At 41.7% G+C, this 23,392-nt stretch overlaps 3 protein-coding genes across 5 annotated transcripts; 2 read left to right on the top strand and 1 right to left on the bottom strand.

Moving 5' to 3' along the window:
* The first annotated feature begins 52 nt into the window (after nt 1–52).
* gck (glucokinase (hexokinase 4)) lies at nt 53–7,433 on the top strand. 2 transcript variants are annotated; one of them, XM_037097922.1, is made up of 10 exons: nt 53–884; nt 3,542–3,704; nt 3,816–3,970; nt 4,181–4,300; nt 4,414–4,509; nt 4,599–4,698; nt 4,799–4,982; nt 5,641–5,796; nt 5,986–6,219; nt 6,741–7,433. In XM_037097922.1, exons 1-10 carry the CDS (start codon nt 876–878, stop codon nt 6,886–6,888), a joined length of 1,365 nt encoding a protein of 454 aa, XP_036953817.1. In that variant the 5' UTR covers nt 53–875; the 3' UTR covers nt 6,889–7,433. The 2 variants fall into 2 exon arrangements, with proteins under 2 accessions (XP_036953817.1, XP_036953815.1); XM_037097920.1 differs by lacking the exon at nt 53–884 and adding an exon at nt 2,942–3,128.
* A 1,522-nt stretch (nt 7,434–8,955) lies between these two features.
* On the top strand, nt 8,956–11,008 carry myl7 (myosin, light chain 7, regulatory). Its single transcript, XM_037097925.1, has 7 exons — nt 8,956–9,009; nt 9,137–9,238; nt 10,026–10,101; nt 10,221–10,325; nt 10,423–10,501; nt 10,606–10,654; nt 10,741–11,008. The coding sequence occupies exons 1-7, from the start codon at nt 9,007–9,009 to the stop codon at nt 10,843–10,845; spliced, it is 519 nt and encodes a 172-aa protein (XP_036953820.1). The 5' UTR covers nt 8,956–9,006; the 3' UTR covers nt 10,846–11,008.
* Nucleotides 11,009–14,804: 3,796 nt separating this feature from the next.
* Nucleotides 14,805–21,984, bottom strand: agpat9l (1-acylglycerol-3-phosphate O-acyltransferase 9, like). 2 transcript variants are annotated; one of them, XM_037097923.1, is made up of 14 exons: nt 21,826–21,984; nt 21,223–21,498; nt 20,132–20,198; nt 18,748–18,899; nt 18,488–18,633; nt 18,314–18,388; nt 18,112–18,201; nt 17,928–18,021; nt 17,722–17,837; nt 17,293–17,348; nt 16,993–17,078; nt 16,734–16,862; nt 16,526–16,605; nt 14,805–15,752 (listed from the first exon to the last, which is right to left on the bottom strand). In XM_037097923.1, exons 2-14 carry the CDS (start codon nt 21,364–21,366, stop codon nt 15,644–15,646), a joined length of 1,344 nt encoding a protein of 447 aa, XP_036953818.1. In that variant the 5' UTR covers nt 21,367–21,498; nt 21,826–21,984; the 3' UTR covers nt 14,805–15,643. The 2 variants fall into 2 exon arrangements, with proteins under 2 accessions (XP_036953818.1, XP_036953819.1); XM_037097924.1 differs by lacking the exon at nt 21,826–21,984 and adding an exon at nt 21,671–21,812.
* Nucleotides 21,985–23,392: the final 1,408 nt, after the last annotated feature.

The following is a 23,392-nucleotide window of genomic DNA, read 5'->3' as shown; positions in this document are numbered from 1 at the left end:
TACCAGCTCACCAAAAACATGGCACCCCCTCTTGATGTTTTCCTGGTAATTTTGCTCCATTTAACAATTTTGCCCTGGCCACTTAACTCAGTGGTAAGTGTTTTCCATGGTTGAAGTGTGTCCGTAATTCATTTCCAAGGTAACACACTGAAATCGTTTTGGCATGGAAACCGCTGAGCCTTTAGGTGCACCTGTTGACAGCTCGGCTGCACCAGGGGCAGAAATGACTCGTCTTTCCTGGAACTAGTTTTTGGTTGAGTTAAGATATCGAGAGAGACAAGAAGGCCAGCTGCTTACTCGGGGTTTACCTATTATATTTCTCAGTATTTTTTTTTTTACTGTAAAGTAGATTACTTTATCACTTAAAAGAAGATTTGGATGCGATTGAAAAAAAAAAGTATTTTGCTAGTAAGTGACAGTTGGAGCTACCAGTGCGCCGACGCGGATGATGACTGGACCTGTTAACTGGATGAATGAGGTTGTTTTTTTACATAATATATCTGCAAGAATGAAGATGGAGCCTTAGTTCTTATCCTGCTTCAGTGTCTGCAACAATGAATATAAATCCTTAGGCTACTGATGACCCTTCCGCCTGCTTCCTTAAAGGTCTGATTTCACTGTTTAGCTGTCGGGCCTTCAAAACACTGCGGATATGTAAAAATACCTATGACACATGATGTAGATCATATCCACTGCTGGGAAGCTTCCCATAAAGGGGATGACATTTTCTTCACACTTGATGCGCGGAGTTGTTAAAACACATTAACAGCTGAGACTTGGGAATCTCGAGAGCTCCTGGGAAGAACGAGTGAACTTCCACTGCAGAGCACTGATGGTCGGCCGGACACTCAGGATTTAATCCTCGTCGGGATACGATGGATAAGGTAAAGACCTAAAAACAAGATGAGATTTAGTTTATGAAAGTCAAGGTTGTGTTTCACTGATGCCATATGTCTCGTGCTGCTATCTGTCTGTCTGTCTATCTATCTATCTATCTATCTATCTATCTATCTATCTATCTATCTATCTATCTATCTATCTATCTATCAAAGAATTCAAGTTAGTCAAAGGGTACAAATTAAGTTATTATAATAATGTGAAGGGAATAGGTGCACTGCTTAAATCAGGAGTTTCCAAAGTCTATGGGCCTCCCATTAGGCAAAGCTCGGAAAAAGTCACCCTCTCACCCCTGTTAGTTTATTTGCATAGTTCACAGACCCAAAAAGTTCTATTGTAAGACATTCATTATGTACTGACTTGGGATAAAAGGGGAAAAAATTACATTTCCCAGAACCCCTGTACATCTCTGACCAAGTAGATGTACTTGGCGCAGTAGAATGGGCTGCTGTATTGATCTCAGTTCAGATTGTAAAGTGACTGACCAAACATCTGGGACATTTGCTGTAAGGTTGCATCAGCACAAAACATGGCATCATCTGTTTAAATATTCTATGTGGCATAAAAGTGCCATATGGTGAAATAACTAGAAGAGGGTTGATCTAAAAAAAATAATTTAGATTTTACCAAACCTGAAGCTACTCAAGGGGACATTTAAAGGTGCATGATCTAGTTTTGAAGAGAAATTCACAATTCATATGGTAATAATACAGCTTTGAAAATGTTTTTCTAATTAAAATCTCTCCATAACTGAGTAAACGAGCTGTCCTCAGAGGTAACGTAAGTCTTCAGAACACTGTTTGAAGCTAGAAAGATGGAGACTTAGAGGGATCCTGCAAGTAAAACTGTACTGAATGGTGCAGTGCACTGAGGACAATATGTTTATTCAGTTTATTCAATCATGAAAATCCATCAAAAGTGTTTTATATTCTCATTAAAATCTCCTCCTTAAAACTATGTATTACAACTTTAAGGAGAAAATCAACTTTTTAAGAGGCATATTACATGCTGTTTAACACATAAATGTTTCTTTGGGTCAGTGGAGTTCTCTGGGTTTACTTTGAAACCCAGCAGTGGGGAGAGGGTCACAGTTACCTTACAGCCAGAGGTCAGAGCTAAGAAAAGCTCTGACCTCTGGTCAGGTAAACTACTGGGGCTGATAAGCACAGGAGGCCTTCACCTGCACCACACTGTTGTTAGTTCTGGAGGTTATTCATCCCTTGCTGGAGCTAATTTGAGAGACATGTTTCTAATTTTAGCGAATTAGTGATAAAACAAATATATGCGTAAATCTCACTGGCCTCTGAAGTTCCCTCACTGTGCAACCCTGTGGCCTTGCATCGTGCTCTTGTGCAATAAAAAAAAAGTTCAGAACAAGGTTAACATCGGAGATTTTTATCTCACAGTGATTATCGTGAGATGTGATTTAGATTTGTTTTGTTCATGTTAATTAAAAAAAGGAAAAACTCACTGAGCTGACAATTCTCTTTTTCAAGTGTTAGAAAGCAACTAAATTGAAGCGCAGTCAAAAGTGCACAACAGAGTACCCAAAACATGTCTAAAATATGTCTGATAAATTAGGATCCATAAAACCTGCAGTTCAAACTGTCATTTATTGTGAATAAGTAAGACATGCATTGAACTAATCAGCATCTCTTAGCTGATCATCTTTCTAGTGTTCTTATAAACATTCAGCATTGTTATATTGCTCTTAGAGCCTTACAAACAAATAGATTAGATATATGAATACATTATATAAATCCATCCAAATGCTCAATGATATCTGTACATTTTGCACCCTGCAATAAAAATCAACAAGCTTTAAAATGTCATTCTTACATTGCAGAAAGTAGGTCAGGTAGAATTTGGGCTTTGGGTATTCTTTGTGTGTGTGTGTGTGTGTGTGTGTGTGTGTGTGTGTGTGTGTGTGTGCGATCCCCCCACAATCACCAGATGGGGCGAGATCGGGGAAGGGGCGGGCCTTTGCTTTGCGGTGTGGCCAGCCCACTTCACCTGAGCATAAAAACAGCTGAAGTTCTCATTCAGGGCTATTCACACTTGACTGACTCTGCACACACACACAGTCTGGACACACACTCAGCACACACCTAGAAACACACACTGAGGCTCATTTAGTCAAACCTGCGAAGATGCCGTGTGTCAGCTCTCACCTTGACCAGATGGTGAAAATGCCTTGCAGCTACAGCTCTGTGATTGATAAGATCCACATGGTAAGATCTGGATTTTATGTCTGATCAGACTTTGCAGAGGTTCGAGGAATTTTTACCTTTGTTTTTGCTTTAGATTTATGTTTTTATCTCATGTTGCTGTCGTGAGGATTAACTGTAGTCCTCACACACAGACTGCTCTGTGTTGTTTCAGAGGAAACTCTGGGTGAGGAGCTAAAGTGATGATTCTTTTTTTTTATTTTTTTACTCCTAGTCTTTCTATAGCATCCTATTTGTCTGTGCTCTGATCGCCTTTTTTGCTGTTACTTCCTCTGATGTCCCTTCTTGTTTTCAAAAGTGAAACCTCATTTCTCCTTTGAAAGCTCTCTTCACCGTACGGTTTATGAGCGTTATGAAGTGACTTGGTCGGTTTGCAGTGGCAGCTCCTGACCAGCTCTCCTCTCCTCTCGTCGCAGGTAGAGCAGATCCTGTCAGAGTTCAGGCTGAATAAGGAAGAGCTAAAAGAAGTCATGGAGAGGATGCAGCGTGAGATGGATCGAGGACTGCGTATAGAGACGCACGAAGAGGCCAGCGTCAAAATGCTTCCGACTTATGTCTGCTCCACCCCCGAGGGATCAGGTACATACTCCATCAGTCATCAACACTTTCACTGTGGTAAAAAAGAGAAAACATTCAGATATTTGTAGAGAATGTAAAGCCAGCATTCAGATTTTTGGTGTGTTTCGACAGAGGTGGGCGACTTCCTGGCCCTTGATCTGGGGGGGACAAACTTCCGTGTGATGCTGGTGAAGGTGGGTGAAGATGAGGAGAGGAGCTGGAAGGTGGAGACCAAGAACCAGATGTACTCTATTCCTGAAGATGCCATGACGGGCACTGCAGAAATGGTATTTACCAGTAATATCAACAAGTGATATAGTGACTGTAAAACCTCTGTGGTGACTGTTCAAGACAATCTAAGAGTGGCAAAATATTTTCTAACCCTCTGTAAATACTGGTGCAGCGTCGACTGTAAACCTCTGTAAAGAATGATACTAGCACTAATTATTGTGCAGTTGTTTTCACACCTCATGTCCTCTTTTCCCCTCTCTCCGCAGCTGTTCGACTACATAGCAGAGTGTATGTCTGACTTTTTGGACAGACATCATATCAAGCACAAGAAGCTTCCTCTCGGTTTCACCTTCTCCTTTCCTGTACGACATGAGGACATTGACAAGGTAGATTGTTGCACCTCTGCACGCTTTCATACAAACATCCGTGACAGCAGCCATCACTGTTTTATGTGTGAAGTTCATACATTTAAGTTTTGTTTTTTTTCGTCTTTCCACAGGGTATTCTGCTTAACTGGACCAAGGGCTTCAAGGCGTCGGGGGCAGAAGGGAACAATGTTGTGGGATTACTCAGAGACGCGATCAAGAGACGAGGGGTGAGCTTCTCTCTGAATAATCAACCCAAGACTGATTTTTAACAGCTGGATTGTATTTTATTCATACCTGGTCTGGTGTTGTCACCTAGGACTTCGAGATGGATGTGGTTGCCATGGTGAACGACACAGTAGCCACCATGATCTCCTGCTATTATGAAGATCGCAGCTGTGAAGTCGGGATGATTGTCGGTGAGCGAACACACGTGAGCATGAATGCCCGACTGCGATGTGCTCGTGAGAACACTGGAGCACATCTAAGGTTTTGTGTTGTTTTTTTTTTTCCTAACAGGCACTGGTTGCAATGCGTGTTACATGGAGGAGATGAGGACCGTGGAGCTGGTAGAAGGCGAGGAGGGCCGGATGTGTGTGAACACAGAGTGGGGGGCGTTCGGAGACAACGGGGAGCTGGAGGAGTTCAGGCTGGAGTATGACAGAGTGGTGGACGAGACCTCGATTAACCCCGGACATCAGCTGTGAGTCAAAGAGTGCATTCACCTCAGACATGCAGTCAGATGAACACATAAGAGAGCTGTTTGGCCACTCTGTACATCTTCTACTGTATGCACACACACTCAAGCGTATGTTCAAGCTCAGCTATGTGTCATTAAAGGCCTGAGAGACTCATGTTGTACTTAAACGTGCTGCACGGTCCTTCTCCCCTCGTTCTCTCACTGTTTTCCTGAATTAATCATCCCTCTGGGGCAATACTCACCTGACTCTCACCTGAGCTGTCTGTGTAGTTGCTAAGCTATCCGCTGTTCATCCTGAGGATGTTTGTAAGTGGCGAGAGGCCTCATACGTCAGTGGTCAGTCAGCGGATGGGGCTGTCAGATTAATGATCCCTCCTGCCCTAATGGCTGTTTACCTTTGGCGCTGGCTGCCCCTTTGCACAGACAACTGCTGAGTCCAGCCTCATTCAGCCTCTTTAACAGTGACGTTGGCATCCTCGTCTGCTCCCCTCTCGTTTTCCAGTCCATGCACACAATGACAGTCATTTGCACGTGTTTTGTGACGCGCGTTACCTTCCCGTTTCTTCCACTATTTTCACATCATGTCTTTGGTTCATTGTTTTCCATCCATCATTTCGATTATTTTAACCTTTACTCTCTCTTCTCTTGTTGCCCCCTGCAGTTATGAGAAGCTGATCAGCGGGAAGTATATGGGTGAGTTGGTCCGGCTCGTCCTGGTGAAGCTGGTGAATGAAGACCTGCTGTTTAATGGTGAAGCCTCTGAGCAGCTGAAGACTCGTGGCAGCTTTGAGACGCGCTACGTCTCACAGGTGGAGAGGTAGGCATCAACAGATCCTAACATGGTTGCATAAACACAGAGGGAAAAAAACTTAAATGTAGCAAAAAAACATATATAATGTAACACCTGTTGTGCTATGAATATATATGCTGATGACATGAGCTTACATAACAGTGTTGGCGGTGAGCGAGGGACAGAGATTTGATCAGTTTTGTCATTTTCCGACAGTGACTCCGGGGACAGAAAACAAATCTACAACATCCTGTCCTCACTGGGTGTTCTGCCATCAGAGCTGGACTGTGACATTGTACGCCTGGTCTGTGAGAGTGTCTCCACACGCTCTGCTCACATGTGCGGTGCAGGGCTCGCTGGCGTGATCAACCTGATGCGGGAGCGACGCAGCCAGGAGGCCCTGGCAATCACGGTGGGGGTCGACGGATCAGTCTACAAGCTGCACCCATGGTGAGGAATGTTTAAGACTTTTCAATGATAGTTTTCTGACTATATTAAAGTAATAAGTTAAAGGAAGGGCCTTATGTCATTAGATCGACCCTTTTTTAAAGGAAAGGCCCACCCTAAAACACAATGTTCTTATACAGCCAATGGTGAGCAGGCCAAGTGATAGCGTGGTTTCACCAAGACTATTTCCAGTCGTGACAAAAGTGATATATCTTAAGTATCATTTGATAGTAAATTTATTTTTTGAAGAATCAAGTAACAAAGCACCAATATTCAGCAATCATGCAAGGAGAAATCCACTGTGGAGACGGAGATACTTTTCTCTCTAGAGCTTCAAACCACCACAATACAGTGCGTCCACACTTTACTGAAAAAAGCTCCATCTTTAATAAAGCAACAGGATTCAATGAATTCATCTTAGGCAATTGTATTACTAGACAACTGGGGAACAAGTGAAAAGGGAGGCGGGACAGATGGAGATTGGACTGATTCTATACACTCAACATATTGTTTCTGTATCTCAGTTTCCGTGACAGGTTCCACAAGATCGTCAGAGACCTCACGCCTCACTGTGAGATCACTTTCATCCAGTCGGAGGAGGGGAGCGGCCGCGGAGCTGCTCTGATCTCAGCAGTGGCCTGTAAGATGGCTGCTTGCATGCTGACACAGTAAAGGGAGCCGTGCAATGAGCAAGCCTGAACTCTGAGTTTGAGAACATGTCATCCCGGTTGGCAGCTCTGGCCTTTTCAGGCAAAGTGGATACGTGTCACTGGAAGATGTACAGAAAAGAAAGCAGCAAACAACTTGTATTATTGTTATTCTACTGTATTTGGTAGAATTAGACCAACTTGTAACAATGTCAGTGTGTCTGAACTGGTTTGAATTGGTTTACTGTGACAGACTGGGCCATTTAAAGAATGGCTGGCATATTATTGATGACAGTGTGTGTGTTATAATATCAGTGCAAACTGGTTGATGTACAGGGTTAGGGTCACATTGGATTGTTTTTGTAAATGCTGTTGTAAACTACATTATATTCATTGCTTTGCTGTGTTGTCACTTCTGTTTGTTCTACTGTATATTTGAAATTTTACGTTTACATCCTTATGTGTGTTAGCCAGTAGGTTATGGTTTTTCATGAGTGCGTGACGAAATGTGATGGAGGTAAATAAGCTGTAAATAAAACTGCTCAATTAAAGGTCCCATATTGTAAGAAAAGAAAAGAGATTCCCTCATTTGTTTTTGTTGTTATTATTGAACAAGTCTATTTGCTAAATAAATACTGTGACAGTAACCAAATGCTCAAATGCGCACAGCCCTGTGAAACAGTGCCTTCGAAAGAGCTGTCAGGACTTGGTTGTAAGGTTGAGATGTCACAGCTATACAGTCACTGCCCTCAGCCAAACTCCCAACAAGGCCTGGGTTGAAAAAACACCCATAGAGCTGAGGCAGAAACACAGTGGTTGGTGTCTGCTCTGGCATGTGAGAGCTGACCAATCAGAGATTTTGTGGTGGGGGTCTTAAAGAGACAGAGACAGAGGGTGAGGAGAGGACTGTACTTTAAAGTAATGCTATAATGTGTTTTTAGATTGACCAATATGATTTAATGCCAAAGCAAGTGTCATTAAAACACATCCAAACAATACCAGTATTAAAGTAGTGTAATACACTCAACACATTAAAACAATACTCATTTCCAAGCAATGTAATTGACAAAATCGAAGAGAGTGCTGTAATAGTCCTATTATGGAGTGAAAGGTAGAAAGAATGAACATAAAAATCTTCTTTTCTTTAAAGACCCAGTCCGACAATGTATTAATGAATCTGTCCTCACAGATATAATCCATGTACTTACTGGTTATCATTGGGGTAAACACTCTAATATGTTATATAGGGTTAGGGGTTAGGGGTTAGGGGTCAGGGTTAGGGTTAGGGGTTAGGGTTAGGGTTAGGGGTAAGGGTTACATTATGTGTTCAGTGTATGATTATGATCCAAGGCTTCATTCTTTAGCCAATGAAAAAAAAATATTTATCCACAACCAATTAACTGTGACCTCAGCATTCACTTAGTCAGCAATTATCAAATTCATAATATAACCCTGTTCTCACCTGTAATTCACTGAAGGGGGCAATTCTGCTTCAGTTTGCACAGCCAGACTTAAGCTGTCCAAAATAACATACATTTAGGCTGGAGAGAAGTGTGATTTCTACCTAATTCAGTTATTCCTAGATGATATATCAGCTGCTCTATTTGTCCACAGTTACAGCACCAAAAATGAGAAAGGTATGATATGAAAATAGAAGCCATCAGAAAACTAGTGAACTGCACAAAGAGTTTAGTCCCTGTATCATCTCATGTGCAACAGGTAGTTATTATATTTATAGGAAATCAGGCTTAAGGTCTGCAGTCTAGCATCACAAAAGGCTGTTACTGAAATCTTTATATTAGTGCACATAACACATTCATCACACACACATCTTGAGCTAAAAATGACCTCTGAGGAGAAACTTTATTTGGTCGAGCGACTGTCAAGCGTCAGAGGTCACTTTGCTCTGTCTCCTCTCTCCCTCTCTGCTCCTCATATCTCTATTTTCCAGCCCAGAGGAATCCTGGCTGCTTCACCTCTTATCAGGTTCCTGCAGCGACACACGGAGAACAGCCGTGGCCATGTAAGGGACTGTGCTGCCCACCACAGGCTATTATAGGAGGGCAGGAGATAAGACTGGCCGTACATAAAACCCACCCCAGCATCACACCTCGGCTGGGAGTCCACGTACGATCACTCAAACATGGTAAGTCAGTCAGTGATGACTTAAAAAGAAAATAATAGACAATTTTGGTATCTATTGATGTGGTTTTGTTTAGGTGTAATTGTGTATTATTTTTGTGTCTGAATTAGTGTTTTGTAAAACTTCTCAGGCAAGTAAGAAGGCCTCGAACAAGAGACAGAGGGGAGGACAGAAGGCGTGCTCCAATGTCTTCTCCATGTTTGAACAGTCCCAGATACAGGAGTTCAAAGAGGTACAGCAGCAGTGTCTCTTCTCTGGACTGGACACAGCTCTTTTTCTTTCTCTCTTATTTCTTGGAGGAAACTACAGTGGATTCATTCGTTAACTTAACCATTACAGGAAAGGTTGATGTGACCCTCCACACAAACTGAACGGATGAAAAGCACACATTTATTGCAAATTTTAATTCCCGCATGAGAGGACAGCCTACAGTTTGTTAATTTCAACCAGAAACACTGAATTAATAATTGTTTCACAATTTTAAACTAATGTATCAATATTCTGAAATAACCATCTGCCACAATTACCCTGGTCTTTTGTCAAAAAACAGCTCTTAAATGAAAATAAATGATCAATGCAACAATACTCCTATAATTTACAAGAATGGTGAATGAGGGAGAACTTCCTTTTTAGATGCAATGAATAAAATGTTAATGTACAGATTGTACAGTGCAAATATTACACTTCTAATTCACTGGCAATGCTTTGTATGACTAAATCAAAATATTATCAACCCTTGCTAATCTTATTAGTCACTGAAAGAAAAGAAAAGGCTCAGATATAATTGGTCAAGGAAAACATTATTATTGTGAGCTGTGCAGAGTAAAATACCTAATTTTCAGTATTTCTATCATAGTAAATAGTAATCAGTCAGCCAGCATTTGCAAAAACATGACATTCAAAGGAAAGAAGTTTAAACGATTGAACAATGCATTCTATTTTATCTAGTATCTTACTCTGTTTATTTCCATTTTGATGGAATTGTTTGTCATTATTATTGCTTGTGCTTCATCCTACAGGCTTTTGGCTGCATTGACCAAGACAGAGATGGTGTTATCAAAAAACAGGACCTGAAGGAGACTTACGGACAGCTGGGTAATTTTCTTCACTTCTTCATTTTAATCTCTTTAATATATGAAGTTGTGAATAAATAGGTGTAGGCTCTATTGAAGATGACCATGATGATGGTGTGTGTGTGTGTATGTGTGTACCAGGGAAGCTTAACGTCAGTGACGAGGAGCTGGACGGGATGTTGAATGAGGGGAAGGGTCCCATCAACTTCACCGTGTTCCTGAGTCTGTTCGGGGAGAAACTGAATGGTGAGAGCCTCCCAGAACCAATCATGACCTCATGAATCTTTAAATTTTCTCTGATGACCTTTTAGAAAACGCTCTGTGATGCCTATTTTCCCTCCAGGTACTGACCCCGAAGACACCATACTTGCTGCTTTCAAGCTTTTTGACCCCAATGCGACCGGCTTTGTAAACAAGGATGAGTAAGATCAGTTTTATTACTTAGCATTCATGCTAGCTTAGTAGTGAAATCACAGCATTTTATTCATCCTCTCCCTTCACACTTCTTCTCGTCATGTTTATCCAGGTTTAGACGACTACTGATGAACCAGGCTGATAAATTCACAGCAGAAGAGGTTTGTCTTTTCTATTTCTATAGTCAGGGACTCGCAAACTATTCTTTAAGATGATTATTTTCACCAGTCACTTTATAAACCTCCAGGTGGATCAGGCCTTCGCTCTCGCTCCTATTGACCCGACTGGCAACATCGACTACAAGTCGCTCTGCTACATCATCACACACGGAGATGAGAAGGAGGAATCCTAACAAGGACTGTAATCCTACAGTGTAGTCGGGTCATCTGAACATCATGATAACTGTATTTAAACTGGCTGGTTTCATTCATCAACGTGAATGGCTGATAGAATATCTGATCCATTTAAACTCAACTGTTCAACAGTAATAAATGCTGCAGTTCTAATGGTATTAACAATTGAGTCATTTGTTTCTATGCTGTTGGGAATAATTTATTGGGCTCCTCAAAAGTTTTTGTTGATTTCAAATACTCATTTTGTTCAGCAGTACTGCATATAGAATAAGACTAAAAACTCCTTACCATTGCTGTGTTCCCCAAATTAAAAAAAATAAATAAATGACATCACACACAGGAAAATTACCTATTCTTGATTGTTAACTGAAATTTAACTCACCAAGAAATGTGCACAGGAAAGGAGAGAATAACAGAGTTTAATAAACTAGCTGGTCATATTAAACTCACAAATAATTGTTCAGTGATGATAATCATACTGAAACCTTTTCAAGACCAATTGCATAAACTCTAGAGCCATGCATCCACCCATTATAAAAGGCCACAAAGCTACGAAGCAAGTCACCACATTTGGAGTCTGTGGAGAGATTTCCAGACATTTTTGGGGGGAAATAAATATTTTAAGCCAAATCATGATTTTTCCCATCCTTATCCAAGTGATTTTGTGCAGAACCAGACCATAAGCACAGCATTGTGACAAGGGACAAACAGAAACTTGAAGCTATACAAACATCACATTGCATAAAGAAACATTTTAACTTATCTGTGGTTTTGCAATTGTGAATTTAGCTAACTAGCTAACTCAGCTAAATTATTTCAATGATTTTTGCACACAACTTTACAGCAATGATGGCGTCAGTCCATCTGCCATATGCCTTGATTTGTAACTCAATGCTGATGGCACAAGCACAGTGAGTATAACAATTACTGGTTTGCAAGAGCAGATTTGTAAAAATGGTGGCTGAAATAAAATGCTGGGTGTACTCCACCAATCAACAATGTTGAGCAGGGATGTTTTGAGGGCACAATTAATGTCCCTGGAACTTAATTAAGACTGTGGTCCCTGATCCCTGTGGTGGAAACATCCCGAGCTAAGGTTCGTAGTCTCTGAGTGAAGTTCCTGCAATGGAAACGTGGCTTAAGATAAATAAGACAAAGTAGTTCCTTCCTGGTTGGTAAGACACTTGAACATGAAACTAAATTTTCCCTGGACTACATGTGAAGGCACATGTCTATTTCTAAAAATTTTACAGATAAATAAAGAGGACGTCAGTGGTTCCCGTTCACAGAGGCCTCTCTGCCGTTCAGTTCTTTTGAGAGACCTGTTGCCATGGATACAACAACAAACACCTCCATAAACTCCACGGCCACATTTTCCTGCTCACACAGCAAACAGCCCGTCAACAACAGGAGTTCGAGGAGGAGTTGGAGTGAAACTCTGCAAGGCGTGCTCCACTCCCAGCACATTCTTGCAGAGTCGCATCCAAATGACTGAGAGTTTCTGTTTTTGCCGTCTGAAAATCTGTAGTTCTCCTGGCAGAAATGCCTATTGCATCTGGAGCTGCAGGCAGGGTGGATGTAGGAGTAGATACCAGCACAACGTGGACACCAGATGGACTGAAGAAGAAGACCAAACCTGCCAACAGGAACTATGACTCCTATCTGCAACGGTGGGTTGGATCACTGCACACGTGTCCTCAATTGTAACAGATATTTTAAATGTAACAGATTCACAGTGTTCTGCATCAATAGTGCTGCGACTTTTCAGTACACAGAGAATTTAGTGTGTACTTTACATTCAAGGCACATTACAGGATGGCAGTGAAGGAAATTCCACATCCTAAGTTAGTTCATAGTAATTAGTTTTATCGTGATAACTTTAATGATAAAATAAATCTGCAGTTAAAGGCTAACAAAACTAATAAGTTAACTAATTTCAAAAATCATAGCCTTGAAGCAACACAAAACACTGTGTGGTAACTGTTTTGAAGAAAAGATGTTCTGCAGAGCAGCTTTATTAGCTTTTATTGCTGAGAGATAAAAGCAGCTCGGCGTCCGAATCAGCTGCAGCCTGAGACACAGATGTGAGGCACTGATCAGGCTCATAAATATTTGACTGGACCATTAGTTTCTCCTGGCCAGTTCACTAAGAGACACAGGAAGTCACATTTCAAAGAACGCTGCCACACACACACACACACACACACACACACACACACACACACACACACACACACACACACACACACACACACACACACACACACACACACACACACACACACCCTCGGGCAGTCATCATTGCAGATGAACCAGACTCAGCTCAGTTTCTTGGCAATTGCATCTAAACTTCTTTTCACTGTTGATGATTTTTTTTTGCAGATATCAGGAACAGAGAAAGACAAAGAAAAACAAATCCAACTCGTTGCAGGTAAGTGCCGCCATCATAACTGATAACTGGTTTGGAGGCTGTCAGACACAATCTGCTGATGTGACAGATGTTGTTCATGTGATGGAGTGACGTTTGTTTTCACACAGGGTGTGCAGGACAACACAGATGTGACTGATCAGGAGAATGATGGTGAGGACGCTGACAATTTGAAATGAAAGTAACTGCATCAACATTGACACGGTCGCAGTGAGTGAAGCCTGTTTTTAATTTGCTTTTAAGTGACCAAAGAGGGGAACCCACAGGGAAATGGCGGCGGCGAGGATCTGACTGCAGGAAAACCATCCAGTGGAAAAAAAATTAAGAAGTCTCTGCTGTGTGTCGTCCTTTAAGGGCGTCACATCTCGTGTGGGCATTTAATGAACTGGGCTTTCACGCTCGACTTTCTTGTGCATTATTTACGTGCCAAACCTTTCAGTCTCTTCTGTCCATGCTTTACCTTTGTGTGGAAAAAGTGAAGATGGGTCAAGGGTGACCAAATACGGTTTGCAAGAAGTTTCCCTTCTTGAAAACAAAGCAAAATGTCTATCAGTGTTAAACTCAATAATCTAAGATTGTTAAAACCGGTTCCTTACATGCTTATCAGTGTTAATTATGTTGCAGTGTAAGGCTGCACTATCTAAATACATAACACAAATATTTAAATAGTTAAACAATGATTCTTTCAGTATTTCTCTCTTTGACTCTGTCAAACATATTAAATAAAAGGGGAGGGATGAAATAGTGATACCACAATATATCATCTCCCTTCCTCTTGCATTACATTATTGATACCCTGGTGCCAAGGATCAGTATTTTTAACAAAGCATGCAGACACTCCCAACAAGATTCAACTGTCAGTTTGACTTAGCAGAATATCAACTTCATGACTAGATGACTGAGGAACTCCTATATTACAATTTGTCCATTGTAAATGACAGACCAAGCTGGCAAAACGGAGAAAAAGGAGTCTGGTGATCAGAGTCAAAGGTGTGTCGGTTAGCAGGTATATTCGAGCTGCAGTGGATCAGGGCGGAGCAAGAGTCTGGCTGATTTACATATCACTAGATCCTTGAATACTTAATGAGGCATGGTAGTAGAGTTACATCCAAGCCATTTTGGACCCAAGGAGGATTTTTTTTTTCATGGAGAAGTCTTCCAAATGTGTCATTTTCAGGAACAGAGGTGAGTTTTCAGTGGTTTCGTTAATTCCTCGGGGAACTGTTAATCTACACAGACTGAAACAATTGTAGTGAGCCATTGTTGTATCCTTCCTTTAAACATTTAAACTCCAAAGCTGGTGTTATTTCTAGCAGTTTGGGCTTGTACCTGTTTATGGCTTTTTTTAAATGGACGAGATGCACACAGTGTGTGTGTGTGTGTTTCACTGAATCGCCATCTCGTGAGCAGCATCTTGTACAAGTAGTCCCACCCCAATTAAATTCAATCATATGCCGTGTAGGCTAATGTTTTAAAATAGAACATATTTTCACAGGTTCTTTTTGGCATTGAATACTCACACTGTTGGTGTTAAAATTGTAAACAAAGATTTATTAAAAATAAAACAATGAACGGCACATGAATGAGTCAACTGTGAGAGTAGGGGCTGTCTGATATCGCCGTGTTGGGGTTTTTCCTGGACTATCATCTCTAATGCTGCTCTTGGACCAGCATTTCAACAGACCAGTCGTGTTTTGTAATGTTATTGCTTTGTGTCTCCGGGAAAAAGAAGTGAGGTGAAGTTATCTTTTCTAACATGTGTTCAACTTTGTGAAAGTGTCTATATGAACCCAAACCATGTTTTCTTAAAACCTACAGTGACAGAAAACTGAAAAGAAGTAGAAAATAATGAATTAACTAAAGTGTAAAATTATAAGTGAACAGTATAAAGATATGTTTCAAGATACGAGAGTTCTACACCTAACATATTCAGCCATGACGGCGTCATCCAGATATGGGTTTTAATAATTTCAGAGGATGGTCCGGGACCAACACAGCGATGTCAGATACCCCTGGAGTAGAGACATTCATGGATCCAGTGTTTTTTTTTCTGCGATCACACATTTCTTTCAAAGCATTATCTCAGCATTATCATTCAATCAAAACAGCAGCCACGGTATTTTCAGCAGCGGTTAAAACAGAGAGCTCAGCTCAGCTTCTCATAAAGTTCATATTGCACTTGTGTTTGCTGTGAATCACTGAGACTCTCCTCCTCTTAGATGTACCTAAGGTTTCACATTGTGTTTTAAGTCCACTTGGCAGTGCTCCCCTGAAATGTCCAGCTGATGGGAACATACTGGAGGAGAGTGGCCTGTTTCCAGTGGACATTCTCCAAAAACAGGGATCTGTACAGTGTGCTGTGGGAGACCTCAGTCACTGTTGCTGCTGCTGTCGTCTCCCACCACCATGCTGCTGTACTGCTTCTGCTGCTGCTCTTTAAATGACTCCTTCACTTTGGCTCTCTTCAGGCCTCCATCCCTGCAGAGACAGACGGGTGGAGATGGGGACAAACTGAGAGTGGTTCTAATGAGTTCACTCTTAAAAGTCATTAAGTATCACTGTCAAGCTGAAAGGCTGTTTCACAGTTTTTTCATGTTTGACGTTCAGTTAAAGGACTGCACGTGCCTCTGTGGGGAATCATGTCTCTGGAGACTGTGGAAAGATGTTCACTCACCAGCTGTACATAATGATACAATTACTGTATATGAATGTGTACTATGGGTTGGTTTCTGAATTACAGATTAAAAGGAACATTTCAACCCAAAATCTTGAGTCTCATTTCAACAGCAGCGTCTCTTTCCAGATGAGACTTGTGACTAAACAGGATGTTAGCATCAATGGCATGAGTTAGCTAGTCTTTCATTCCAGAGTACATGCACGCTTCCTTCTGCTCGGCGATTTGATGTAATTTGGTAGAATTAAAACTGTTCCTATAGAGAAGTGCTCACAGCAAGGTCTGCGGATCATCTTGAGGAACCGGGTCATGATTTCACCCCAAGCCAAGTGCCATCTAGCTCCATTATAATCAATAGAAGGCAGACATCTCTTAAACTCTCTAAATCTCAAAAACTCAGCAACTCACAATCAAGATGGGTAAACAGCAGCACAGGGAGAGGAAAAATTTATATGTATATATGTATATATGTATAATGTAAGCCTGGATCAAGTCAGTTCTGACCAGAACAAGAAATGTTAAATACTCCAGAACACTTAAAAAAAAAACAATCAATCTAAGAAAGTAAAGATCTTACCACTGGAGATCCAGCAGGCCTCCCTGGTGAGCGATGGCCGACTTAACTCTGTTGGCAAACTGGACAGCATCTTCGCCCTCCTGCCATTTTTGAATAGAACGCAAACTCAGCCCACCATGATGTGTGTCTGCGTGTGTACTATACATTAACTGGAGGAAGGGGCAGGGGCTGGACCTGATGCACATGGTTCAGCTCATGTCGTACTCACCTGTTGGTGCATGGCTGGCAGGTACCAGACGTTGCAGACGAGGGCCCAGCTCGTCATCATCCTCAGCAGGTAACTGACCATGCTGTACTTGGAGCTGTTCCAGAAAGCATCTCCAAACTTTGGGTCATACTAGGAAACATACCCAAAAAAAAAAAACACACACAATCAAAAAACACAGACATTCAGGGTAAATGAAGAACTGTTGCTTGAAATATGTAAGCCAGGGATGTAGCTTGATTGTCTGAAAGGAATGAGGTACCTTAATGGCCACTGGGTATATCGTCGCTCCGATTTCAAAACTTCCCTTTTTAAACATCATGACGGATGTGTTGTTGACACAGGTTCCTGTGAAAAACCAGACAGCAGGAGATTAAAGGGAACAGAGTTGTGTGAGCTCTGTCCAAACCCACATGAAGTAGCTGCTCATTTGTCACAGCTCAGGGGTCAGACTGCCACCAGGCACGGAGCTAAAACAACAGCCCTCACTACATCTTACCTTTGATGATTCAAAGACAAACATAAAGTAACTCTAGCTCTCGACATCACGACTCACACTTACCCTCTGGAAATATCAATATGGGAAGCTTTGTCTTGTCATTCACATGATCCTTCAACCTGGAAGCAGCACAAAGAGGTAATGAAAACCATTTCCTGGCTGCATAAATATCTACATATTAAACCTTTGAAGAGTTTTTTTTTTCCACATTTGGACAATACATCAAATGTGGAAGGAGCATCTGGGGTGAAGATGTGATATTATTATATGAGGTACTGGAATCCAGTCTGCGTGAGTCACTGTTCAGTAGCAACTCTCCAAAACATATCTCTTCTTGTTTGGACAAGACGAGATGCAGAAACTCTAGAAGACTTCACTGCCAGGAAAATGCCAACCTCTCCTAATGCCAGAGCAGCCTCGGAGAGAAAATACAGGCGAGAAAAGAAGTGCTAAGACAAGCCTGACGAGACGTGCTGGAGTGGAGGAGCTCACCTTTTGGTCACCAGGTGGCGATCTTTCATCTCGGCTCTCTCGAACCAGACGTGAGGACAGGACCTCACCATGGCTCTCTGGACGACTCCCATCAAACCTCCATGAACCTGACCCACCTGACAAACACATTTAGGCAATCATGCTAATTATGACTCGGATTGAAAGTGATAGAATTGCATGGAAATGTCAAGTAAAAGAAGCTGTACCATAGCGTAACACCCATCGTTGCAGAGAATCACAATGTCGATGGGAGATGTGTGATTGGCGACACAGATTCCTCCTTTTTTGGGCTTATTCTCCCTGTTGTTGCAAGGTACAGACATGAAGTCAGTATCAAAGGATATCCCTGATTCTTTGTTAGAAAGCTGCGTGCTGAGGAGGCTCGCTCACCTGTTGTGATAACGGATGGTGGCGGAGAGTCCTCGAGCACAGATCCTGTAGCACATCACATGGACCCACTCGCTGAGCCAGAACTTAATCCTAATAACAAAAAACACAAGCGCAGATGAGGAGGGAAACGCTTCAAAGAGTCCAAAAGTTAAAACTAGGAATACAACTTTTATCGATTGGAATGGATCTAATTTGTAGTCACCGCCAGTTTGGAAGTATTCCCACTGCAGATGTTCCTATGACCAACCAGGTGAGACCGATGCAGGCCAGTGTTATCCTGGAGGAAGAGGAACATGTTCAGTCTTTCATTTTCAAGCAGGAGGAATAAACTGTCACACGCATACTGAATTCAGAGCTCTATTCAGGATTCATGTACCTGAGAGGGGCGAGGATGCAGTATCTCACAAAGATGCCGAGGCCGTAGACCAGCGTCAGTCTGAGGCTGATGTACTGGAAGTCATTGTTGGTGCGTGTCAGTAAGTTCCAGGACACCAGCTCCTCCGACGTGAACCGCTGGGTCACCTGAATTCACAAATGAATGTCATTAAAAATCTGAAATGCAAAACTAGGGATTACAAATCACCTACCACCATTTACATAACAAATCGTGTTCTTGTTAATTGAGTTGAAATGTACCTCATCCTCTATGATGCTCTCAATTCCTCTCCGGCTGAAATAGAAACAGTCACTGAGGCTAAAATCACCTCCTACGAGTGGTTTGGGTTTGCGACTGCGTCTAAGCTCCTCTAACTCTTTCTCCATAGAGCCATCTTCCCTCTGGATGAGACCTAACACACACACACACACACACACACACACACACACACACACACACACACACAGTGTCGAAGTCAATCATCTGATAGGAATCATTATCTGCATAGTAATCTGGATGATAAATCAGCCTCTCTGTATCTTTTAAGGTTGTGCTGATAGCAGTCGAGGATGAAATGGTTTGAGTTAACAGAAGAAAAAAAGAAATCGAAGTTCATTCTGGTTCAGGAATGTGTTTCTTGGAAGGACGTTACATTCTCTGCTTAGCAAGAATAATGTCAAAAATAACATAAATGATCAAGATAAATTAAAGCATAATACCATCCACAGCAAATCGGCTTCATCTAGGAATGTTCAACATGTGTCATTTGGCAGAACAAGATCATTTTAAACAGTCCAGAGGAGAGATGAGATAGTTAGACGTTTCTCATCACCACACATGACCTTTCACCTTTTAACCTGTAATACATAATAATAAGTGAAGTGAGCTGTTCACAGTCTTGAGTAAGGCTGCACAGGTCTCAGAACAGTTAAGAGTTGACCTCAGCTCACACTCAACATTATCTGATAACCCAGCGAACAAAGTCCAATCCCTGGATTTAATAACGAGTCAAAGCTTTTTAGAGCAATGTCTGCTTTATCTCTCTTCATGAAGTGCTTTTGCTTCTTCTATTCACCACCTAGATTTAAAAATGTAACAGTGACACACTTTGGACTTTGCAGAGGCCGCATCTTGCTGACACAGCAAACGTCTTTATGCGTTACAGCAGGGGGATACCACCCTGTGCAACTCTGTGACTGATAAAGAGCAATTGCGTCCTGTGAGATAGGCGGTGTTCCCACAGCAACTTCACCTTGATGTGAAAGATCTCAAGTTAGCAGAGACGCGGGGTCAGACAGAGACAGTCCTGCAGCCCCTCCAAACATAAAACAATTCAACCTGCCATTCAGGGTCACAAGGTTATCATCCAATACTAAATGCAGAAACAAAAAGGCAATTCTGATTTGCACTGGCAAATAAATGACTCTCAAGTCTGGGTGACATCATTGCAACATGCTTGTCCTGACTCGTTGTAAACTGTCTTATGAAATCCAGTGTTGCAGCACAACTTGTATCTGTCCCTGAAGCCCCATCTTTCACAACAGAGGATATGACAACCGTTTTTCTCAAGAAGAGCGCCCTTACCAAATGCAGATGTCTATCTGTCTTGAACATCCTTCTAATATACAAATGTTTTCCACTCACCATTAGATGGAGAGGTTTTGAGTGTTTGCTCATCAGCATGTGCCTTCTGGATCTTCAGAGTGGCCCACTGCAGGAGGACAGACAGGAGACATTATGTCTTATGCGGACCGGTAGATGGCAATGTTCTCATTAGGGTTGGGTTGTATGGCCTTAAAGGAGACATATTATGCTCATTTTTATGTCGATAATCTTATTTTGGGTTACTAATAGAATAGGTTTACATACTTTAATGCTCAGAAACCACATCAGTTTTCTCTGTCCAGTGTACACGGTATTCCCCTTCTGTTTGAAACGCTCTGTTTTAGCTCCTGTCCCTTTAAGGCGCCCACGCCCGAAAACCCGGTCTGCTCTGATTGGTCAGCTCACACAAGACCCAGGACCGCTAACAACAACAGAGCAGTTAGCAGTGCTAACTTCGTTCTTATGTGGCACATTAGCTGCTAGGCATAAATTATGCAAATGTGCAACATGTTGACATAGTATGATGTCACTAAGTCACAGAATTAAAGGCAGGACTACTGATTAGGCGTTTCAGGTGCAGTGTTTTCTGTGAGAGAGAGTAGCTCATGTTGGTGCAGACTTTGCACTTGTTTTAACTTCCCAGATATTTTATTTGCACGAGAACCAACATAACATACTGACAAAAAGGGAAAAAATAAAGCATAATGGGTTTCCTTTAAATTAATAACGCGATACTCTTTGGCTATACACTGAAATGTACTTTATAAATGTCAGGACCAGGAAAATATCAAATATCACAATATTTTTGACCAAATACCTTAATATTGATATTGTGGCAATGGATGACCATTGATACTTTCAAATAATATTACCACAATCATATTTTTGTTAAATAATCAGTGGTGTGGATATGATAACTAAGTGGGTTAAGGTACGCATAAGGACAAGTGGAACACCAGGGGTGTGACAGGTTCTAGAAAAGTAAAACGCTTTAATGTAATTGAGTAATTCTGCCTCTAAAAACCAGGAAGAGACTTATGACATCACTAAAATCTGATTTATTGTCTGATATCAAGATGATGATATATTGATATAGATAATCTGCCAGGAACATAATGAAACAACAGTACCTCTAAGGTTTTGACCAGGATGGTCATGTAGGTCTCAGAGATGCCCAGTGAGAAGCCAAACATGGCTGGGATCATGATGAGGCCGACGATCAGGTACAGCCAGATCTTCATCGTCCAGAGTGCTCCCGCCCAGAAGTCCTCCATCTTCTCCACGTTGTGCCCTGAGGTGCGCAAGAACAGTCCTGTGGCTCAGATGTAGTGTCGCCCTGTACTGTGGGGGGAGGAAAGGTGCTTTATCTCGTCAGGTATCCGTACTCTCACCAAAGTAGATCCATCCTGTGTGAGACACAATCAGCTGTCAGCACATGAAGGTCAGGTCATCAACAAGCTCAATGACAATGTGAGCAGAATAAACACTGCAGTTAATTCAGTCAGGAGTGAAGCTGCAGCATGTTCACGGCACGCTTCCGAGAAACACGCGCACATTAACACCGACGATCACTATCACCTGTAATCCCGCCAACGTAAACAAATCCTTCAACCACCCAACTGTGTCAGAGCTCCTCTATACTTAGACCAGAAGACCGCGTGCAGGACTGCGTTGTTTTTCTGCTGTCTACAACCACCAGCGGCTTGTTTTCCAGTTACACGGGCTCATCTTACCTGTCAAACTTAAGTCCATGTCCTTTCCTCCCTGAGGAGTAACTCGACTCAGAGGACAGGCTCAGAGAGCAAACACGCCCGTCAGACACTGGAACAAAGTTCACGGAGCACAGCAGCGCCCCGCGTGGACAGACAGGGGAGTGCAGGCTGAACACTCACCTGCTCCTTCACCTGTGCTGTCTGATATGATGTCATTAAACTGCTCTGCCATAAAATATGTTTTACGCTATCAAATATTTGGAGGTTATTAAATTTCCTTGCACTTAATTAATTGTTAGAAAACAGCATATCACAAAACAAACACTACTCTACTGTTTTCCTGACACAACACATCAAAATCGGTTGCATCTATATAATGTTTTGAGCAAGATATCACAAAGATTGTCTGTTCAAGGTAAGATAATAATAATCATCTCACACCTGTTTTAGCCTCTTTAAATTGGCCCCATGATTGTTTTAGGTCTTGCTGATTTACCTGTAAGGCTCTTAATGACCTGGGGACATGAGGACACACGGCTCTGTCAGTCAGTGCCTTTTCCAAAAAACAGCATCTTTATCTGACAGCATATCCTGATCTTTGGCCCTCATCACTCACTTATCGCTCATTTTGGTGTTCAATCATTGTTCTCTCTGTGACACACTTTGTATTTGTTCTGATAAGTGAGTAAAGTTATCATTATTGTGATTAGAGTGGCTCTGATAAAATTCTCTGCCTGAGCATTGAGGTCATAGCTGTTGCAAGTGTCGTACTGGACTGCCAGCACACTCTCACTTGCTATGGCTTCAGGCATTTCATTTAATTAACAGCTCGAAGATAAGCAACTGTAGGCATCGTAAAAGTCGAGTTTTATGTCAGAGCAGTTGTGTTGGATTGTATTACACTGCACAGGTGTACCCAATAAAGTGGCTGCATTTTCAAATAACGGAAAATGTCCACTTTTTTTTTTTTAACCAAGCAGTGTAAATACTGACCTTGGACTGACTCCATTAAAGCTTACAATAATGCACCAAAATATAATAAAATAAAAACAAACATTTTACCATTCTTGACTGTGGAAATTGCAGACTGACAAAAGTCTTATTACAAGGACTGCTTATGTAGTTTTTCTGGAGTTTTCCATGAGAGAAGTTTACTCATTAAGATCTCAAGAAATGGCTGAGAGCACCTGAAAAAGCTCCAAAAATTACCCTGCGATAAAATGCGTTTAGTAGGAAAAAAATGCAACTATTTATTAATTGAAAATTTAAAAACAAACAAACAAACAAGACAAAATATAACTCTGGTCAACTTCATGTACCCCGGAGCAAAAAGGATTTCATTTATTTAATTGATCTTTTTGTTATTGTCATATGATAATATTCAGTTTCTCTCTTCCTTTGAGAGCAACGACGACTAACAGAGCTGCCAAAACACTAGAAATCCTCACCTGAAATTTGATACATTTTAGGAAACAGTTATACTGCCGTCATAAAATGCCCCAAACCTGTCAGAAATGTTACTCACCACAACAAAGGGAAGCCTTTATGAGGAATGTGGCCACAGTCCCTCGGCATAAAAACCTCTCTC

Source organism: Acanthopagrus latus, chromosome 5 (genome assembly GCF_904848185.1).
Source record: "Acanthopagrus latus isolate v.2019 chromosome 5, fAcaLat1.1, whole genome shotgun sequence".
Taxonomy (NCBI): Eukaryota; Metazoa; Chordata; class Actinopteri; order Spariformes; family Sparidae; genus Acanthopagrus; species Acanthopagrus latus.
Note: the sequence above shows the minus strand (reverse complement) of the source record. Positions and strands in the feature narration are given on the sequence as shown.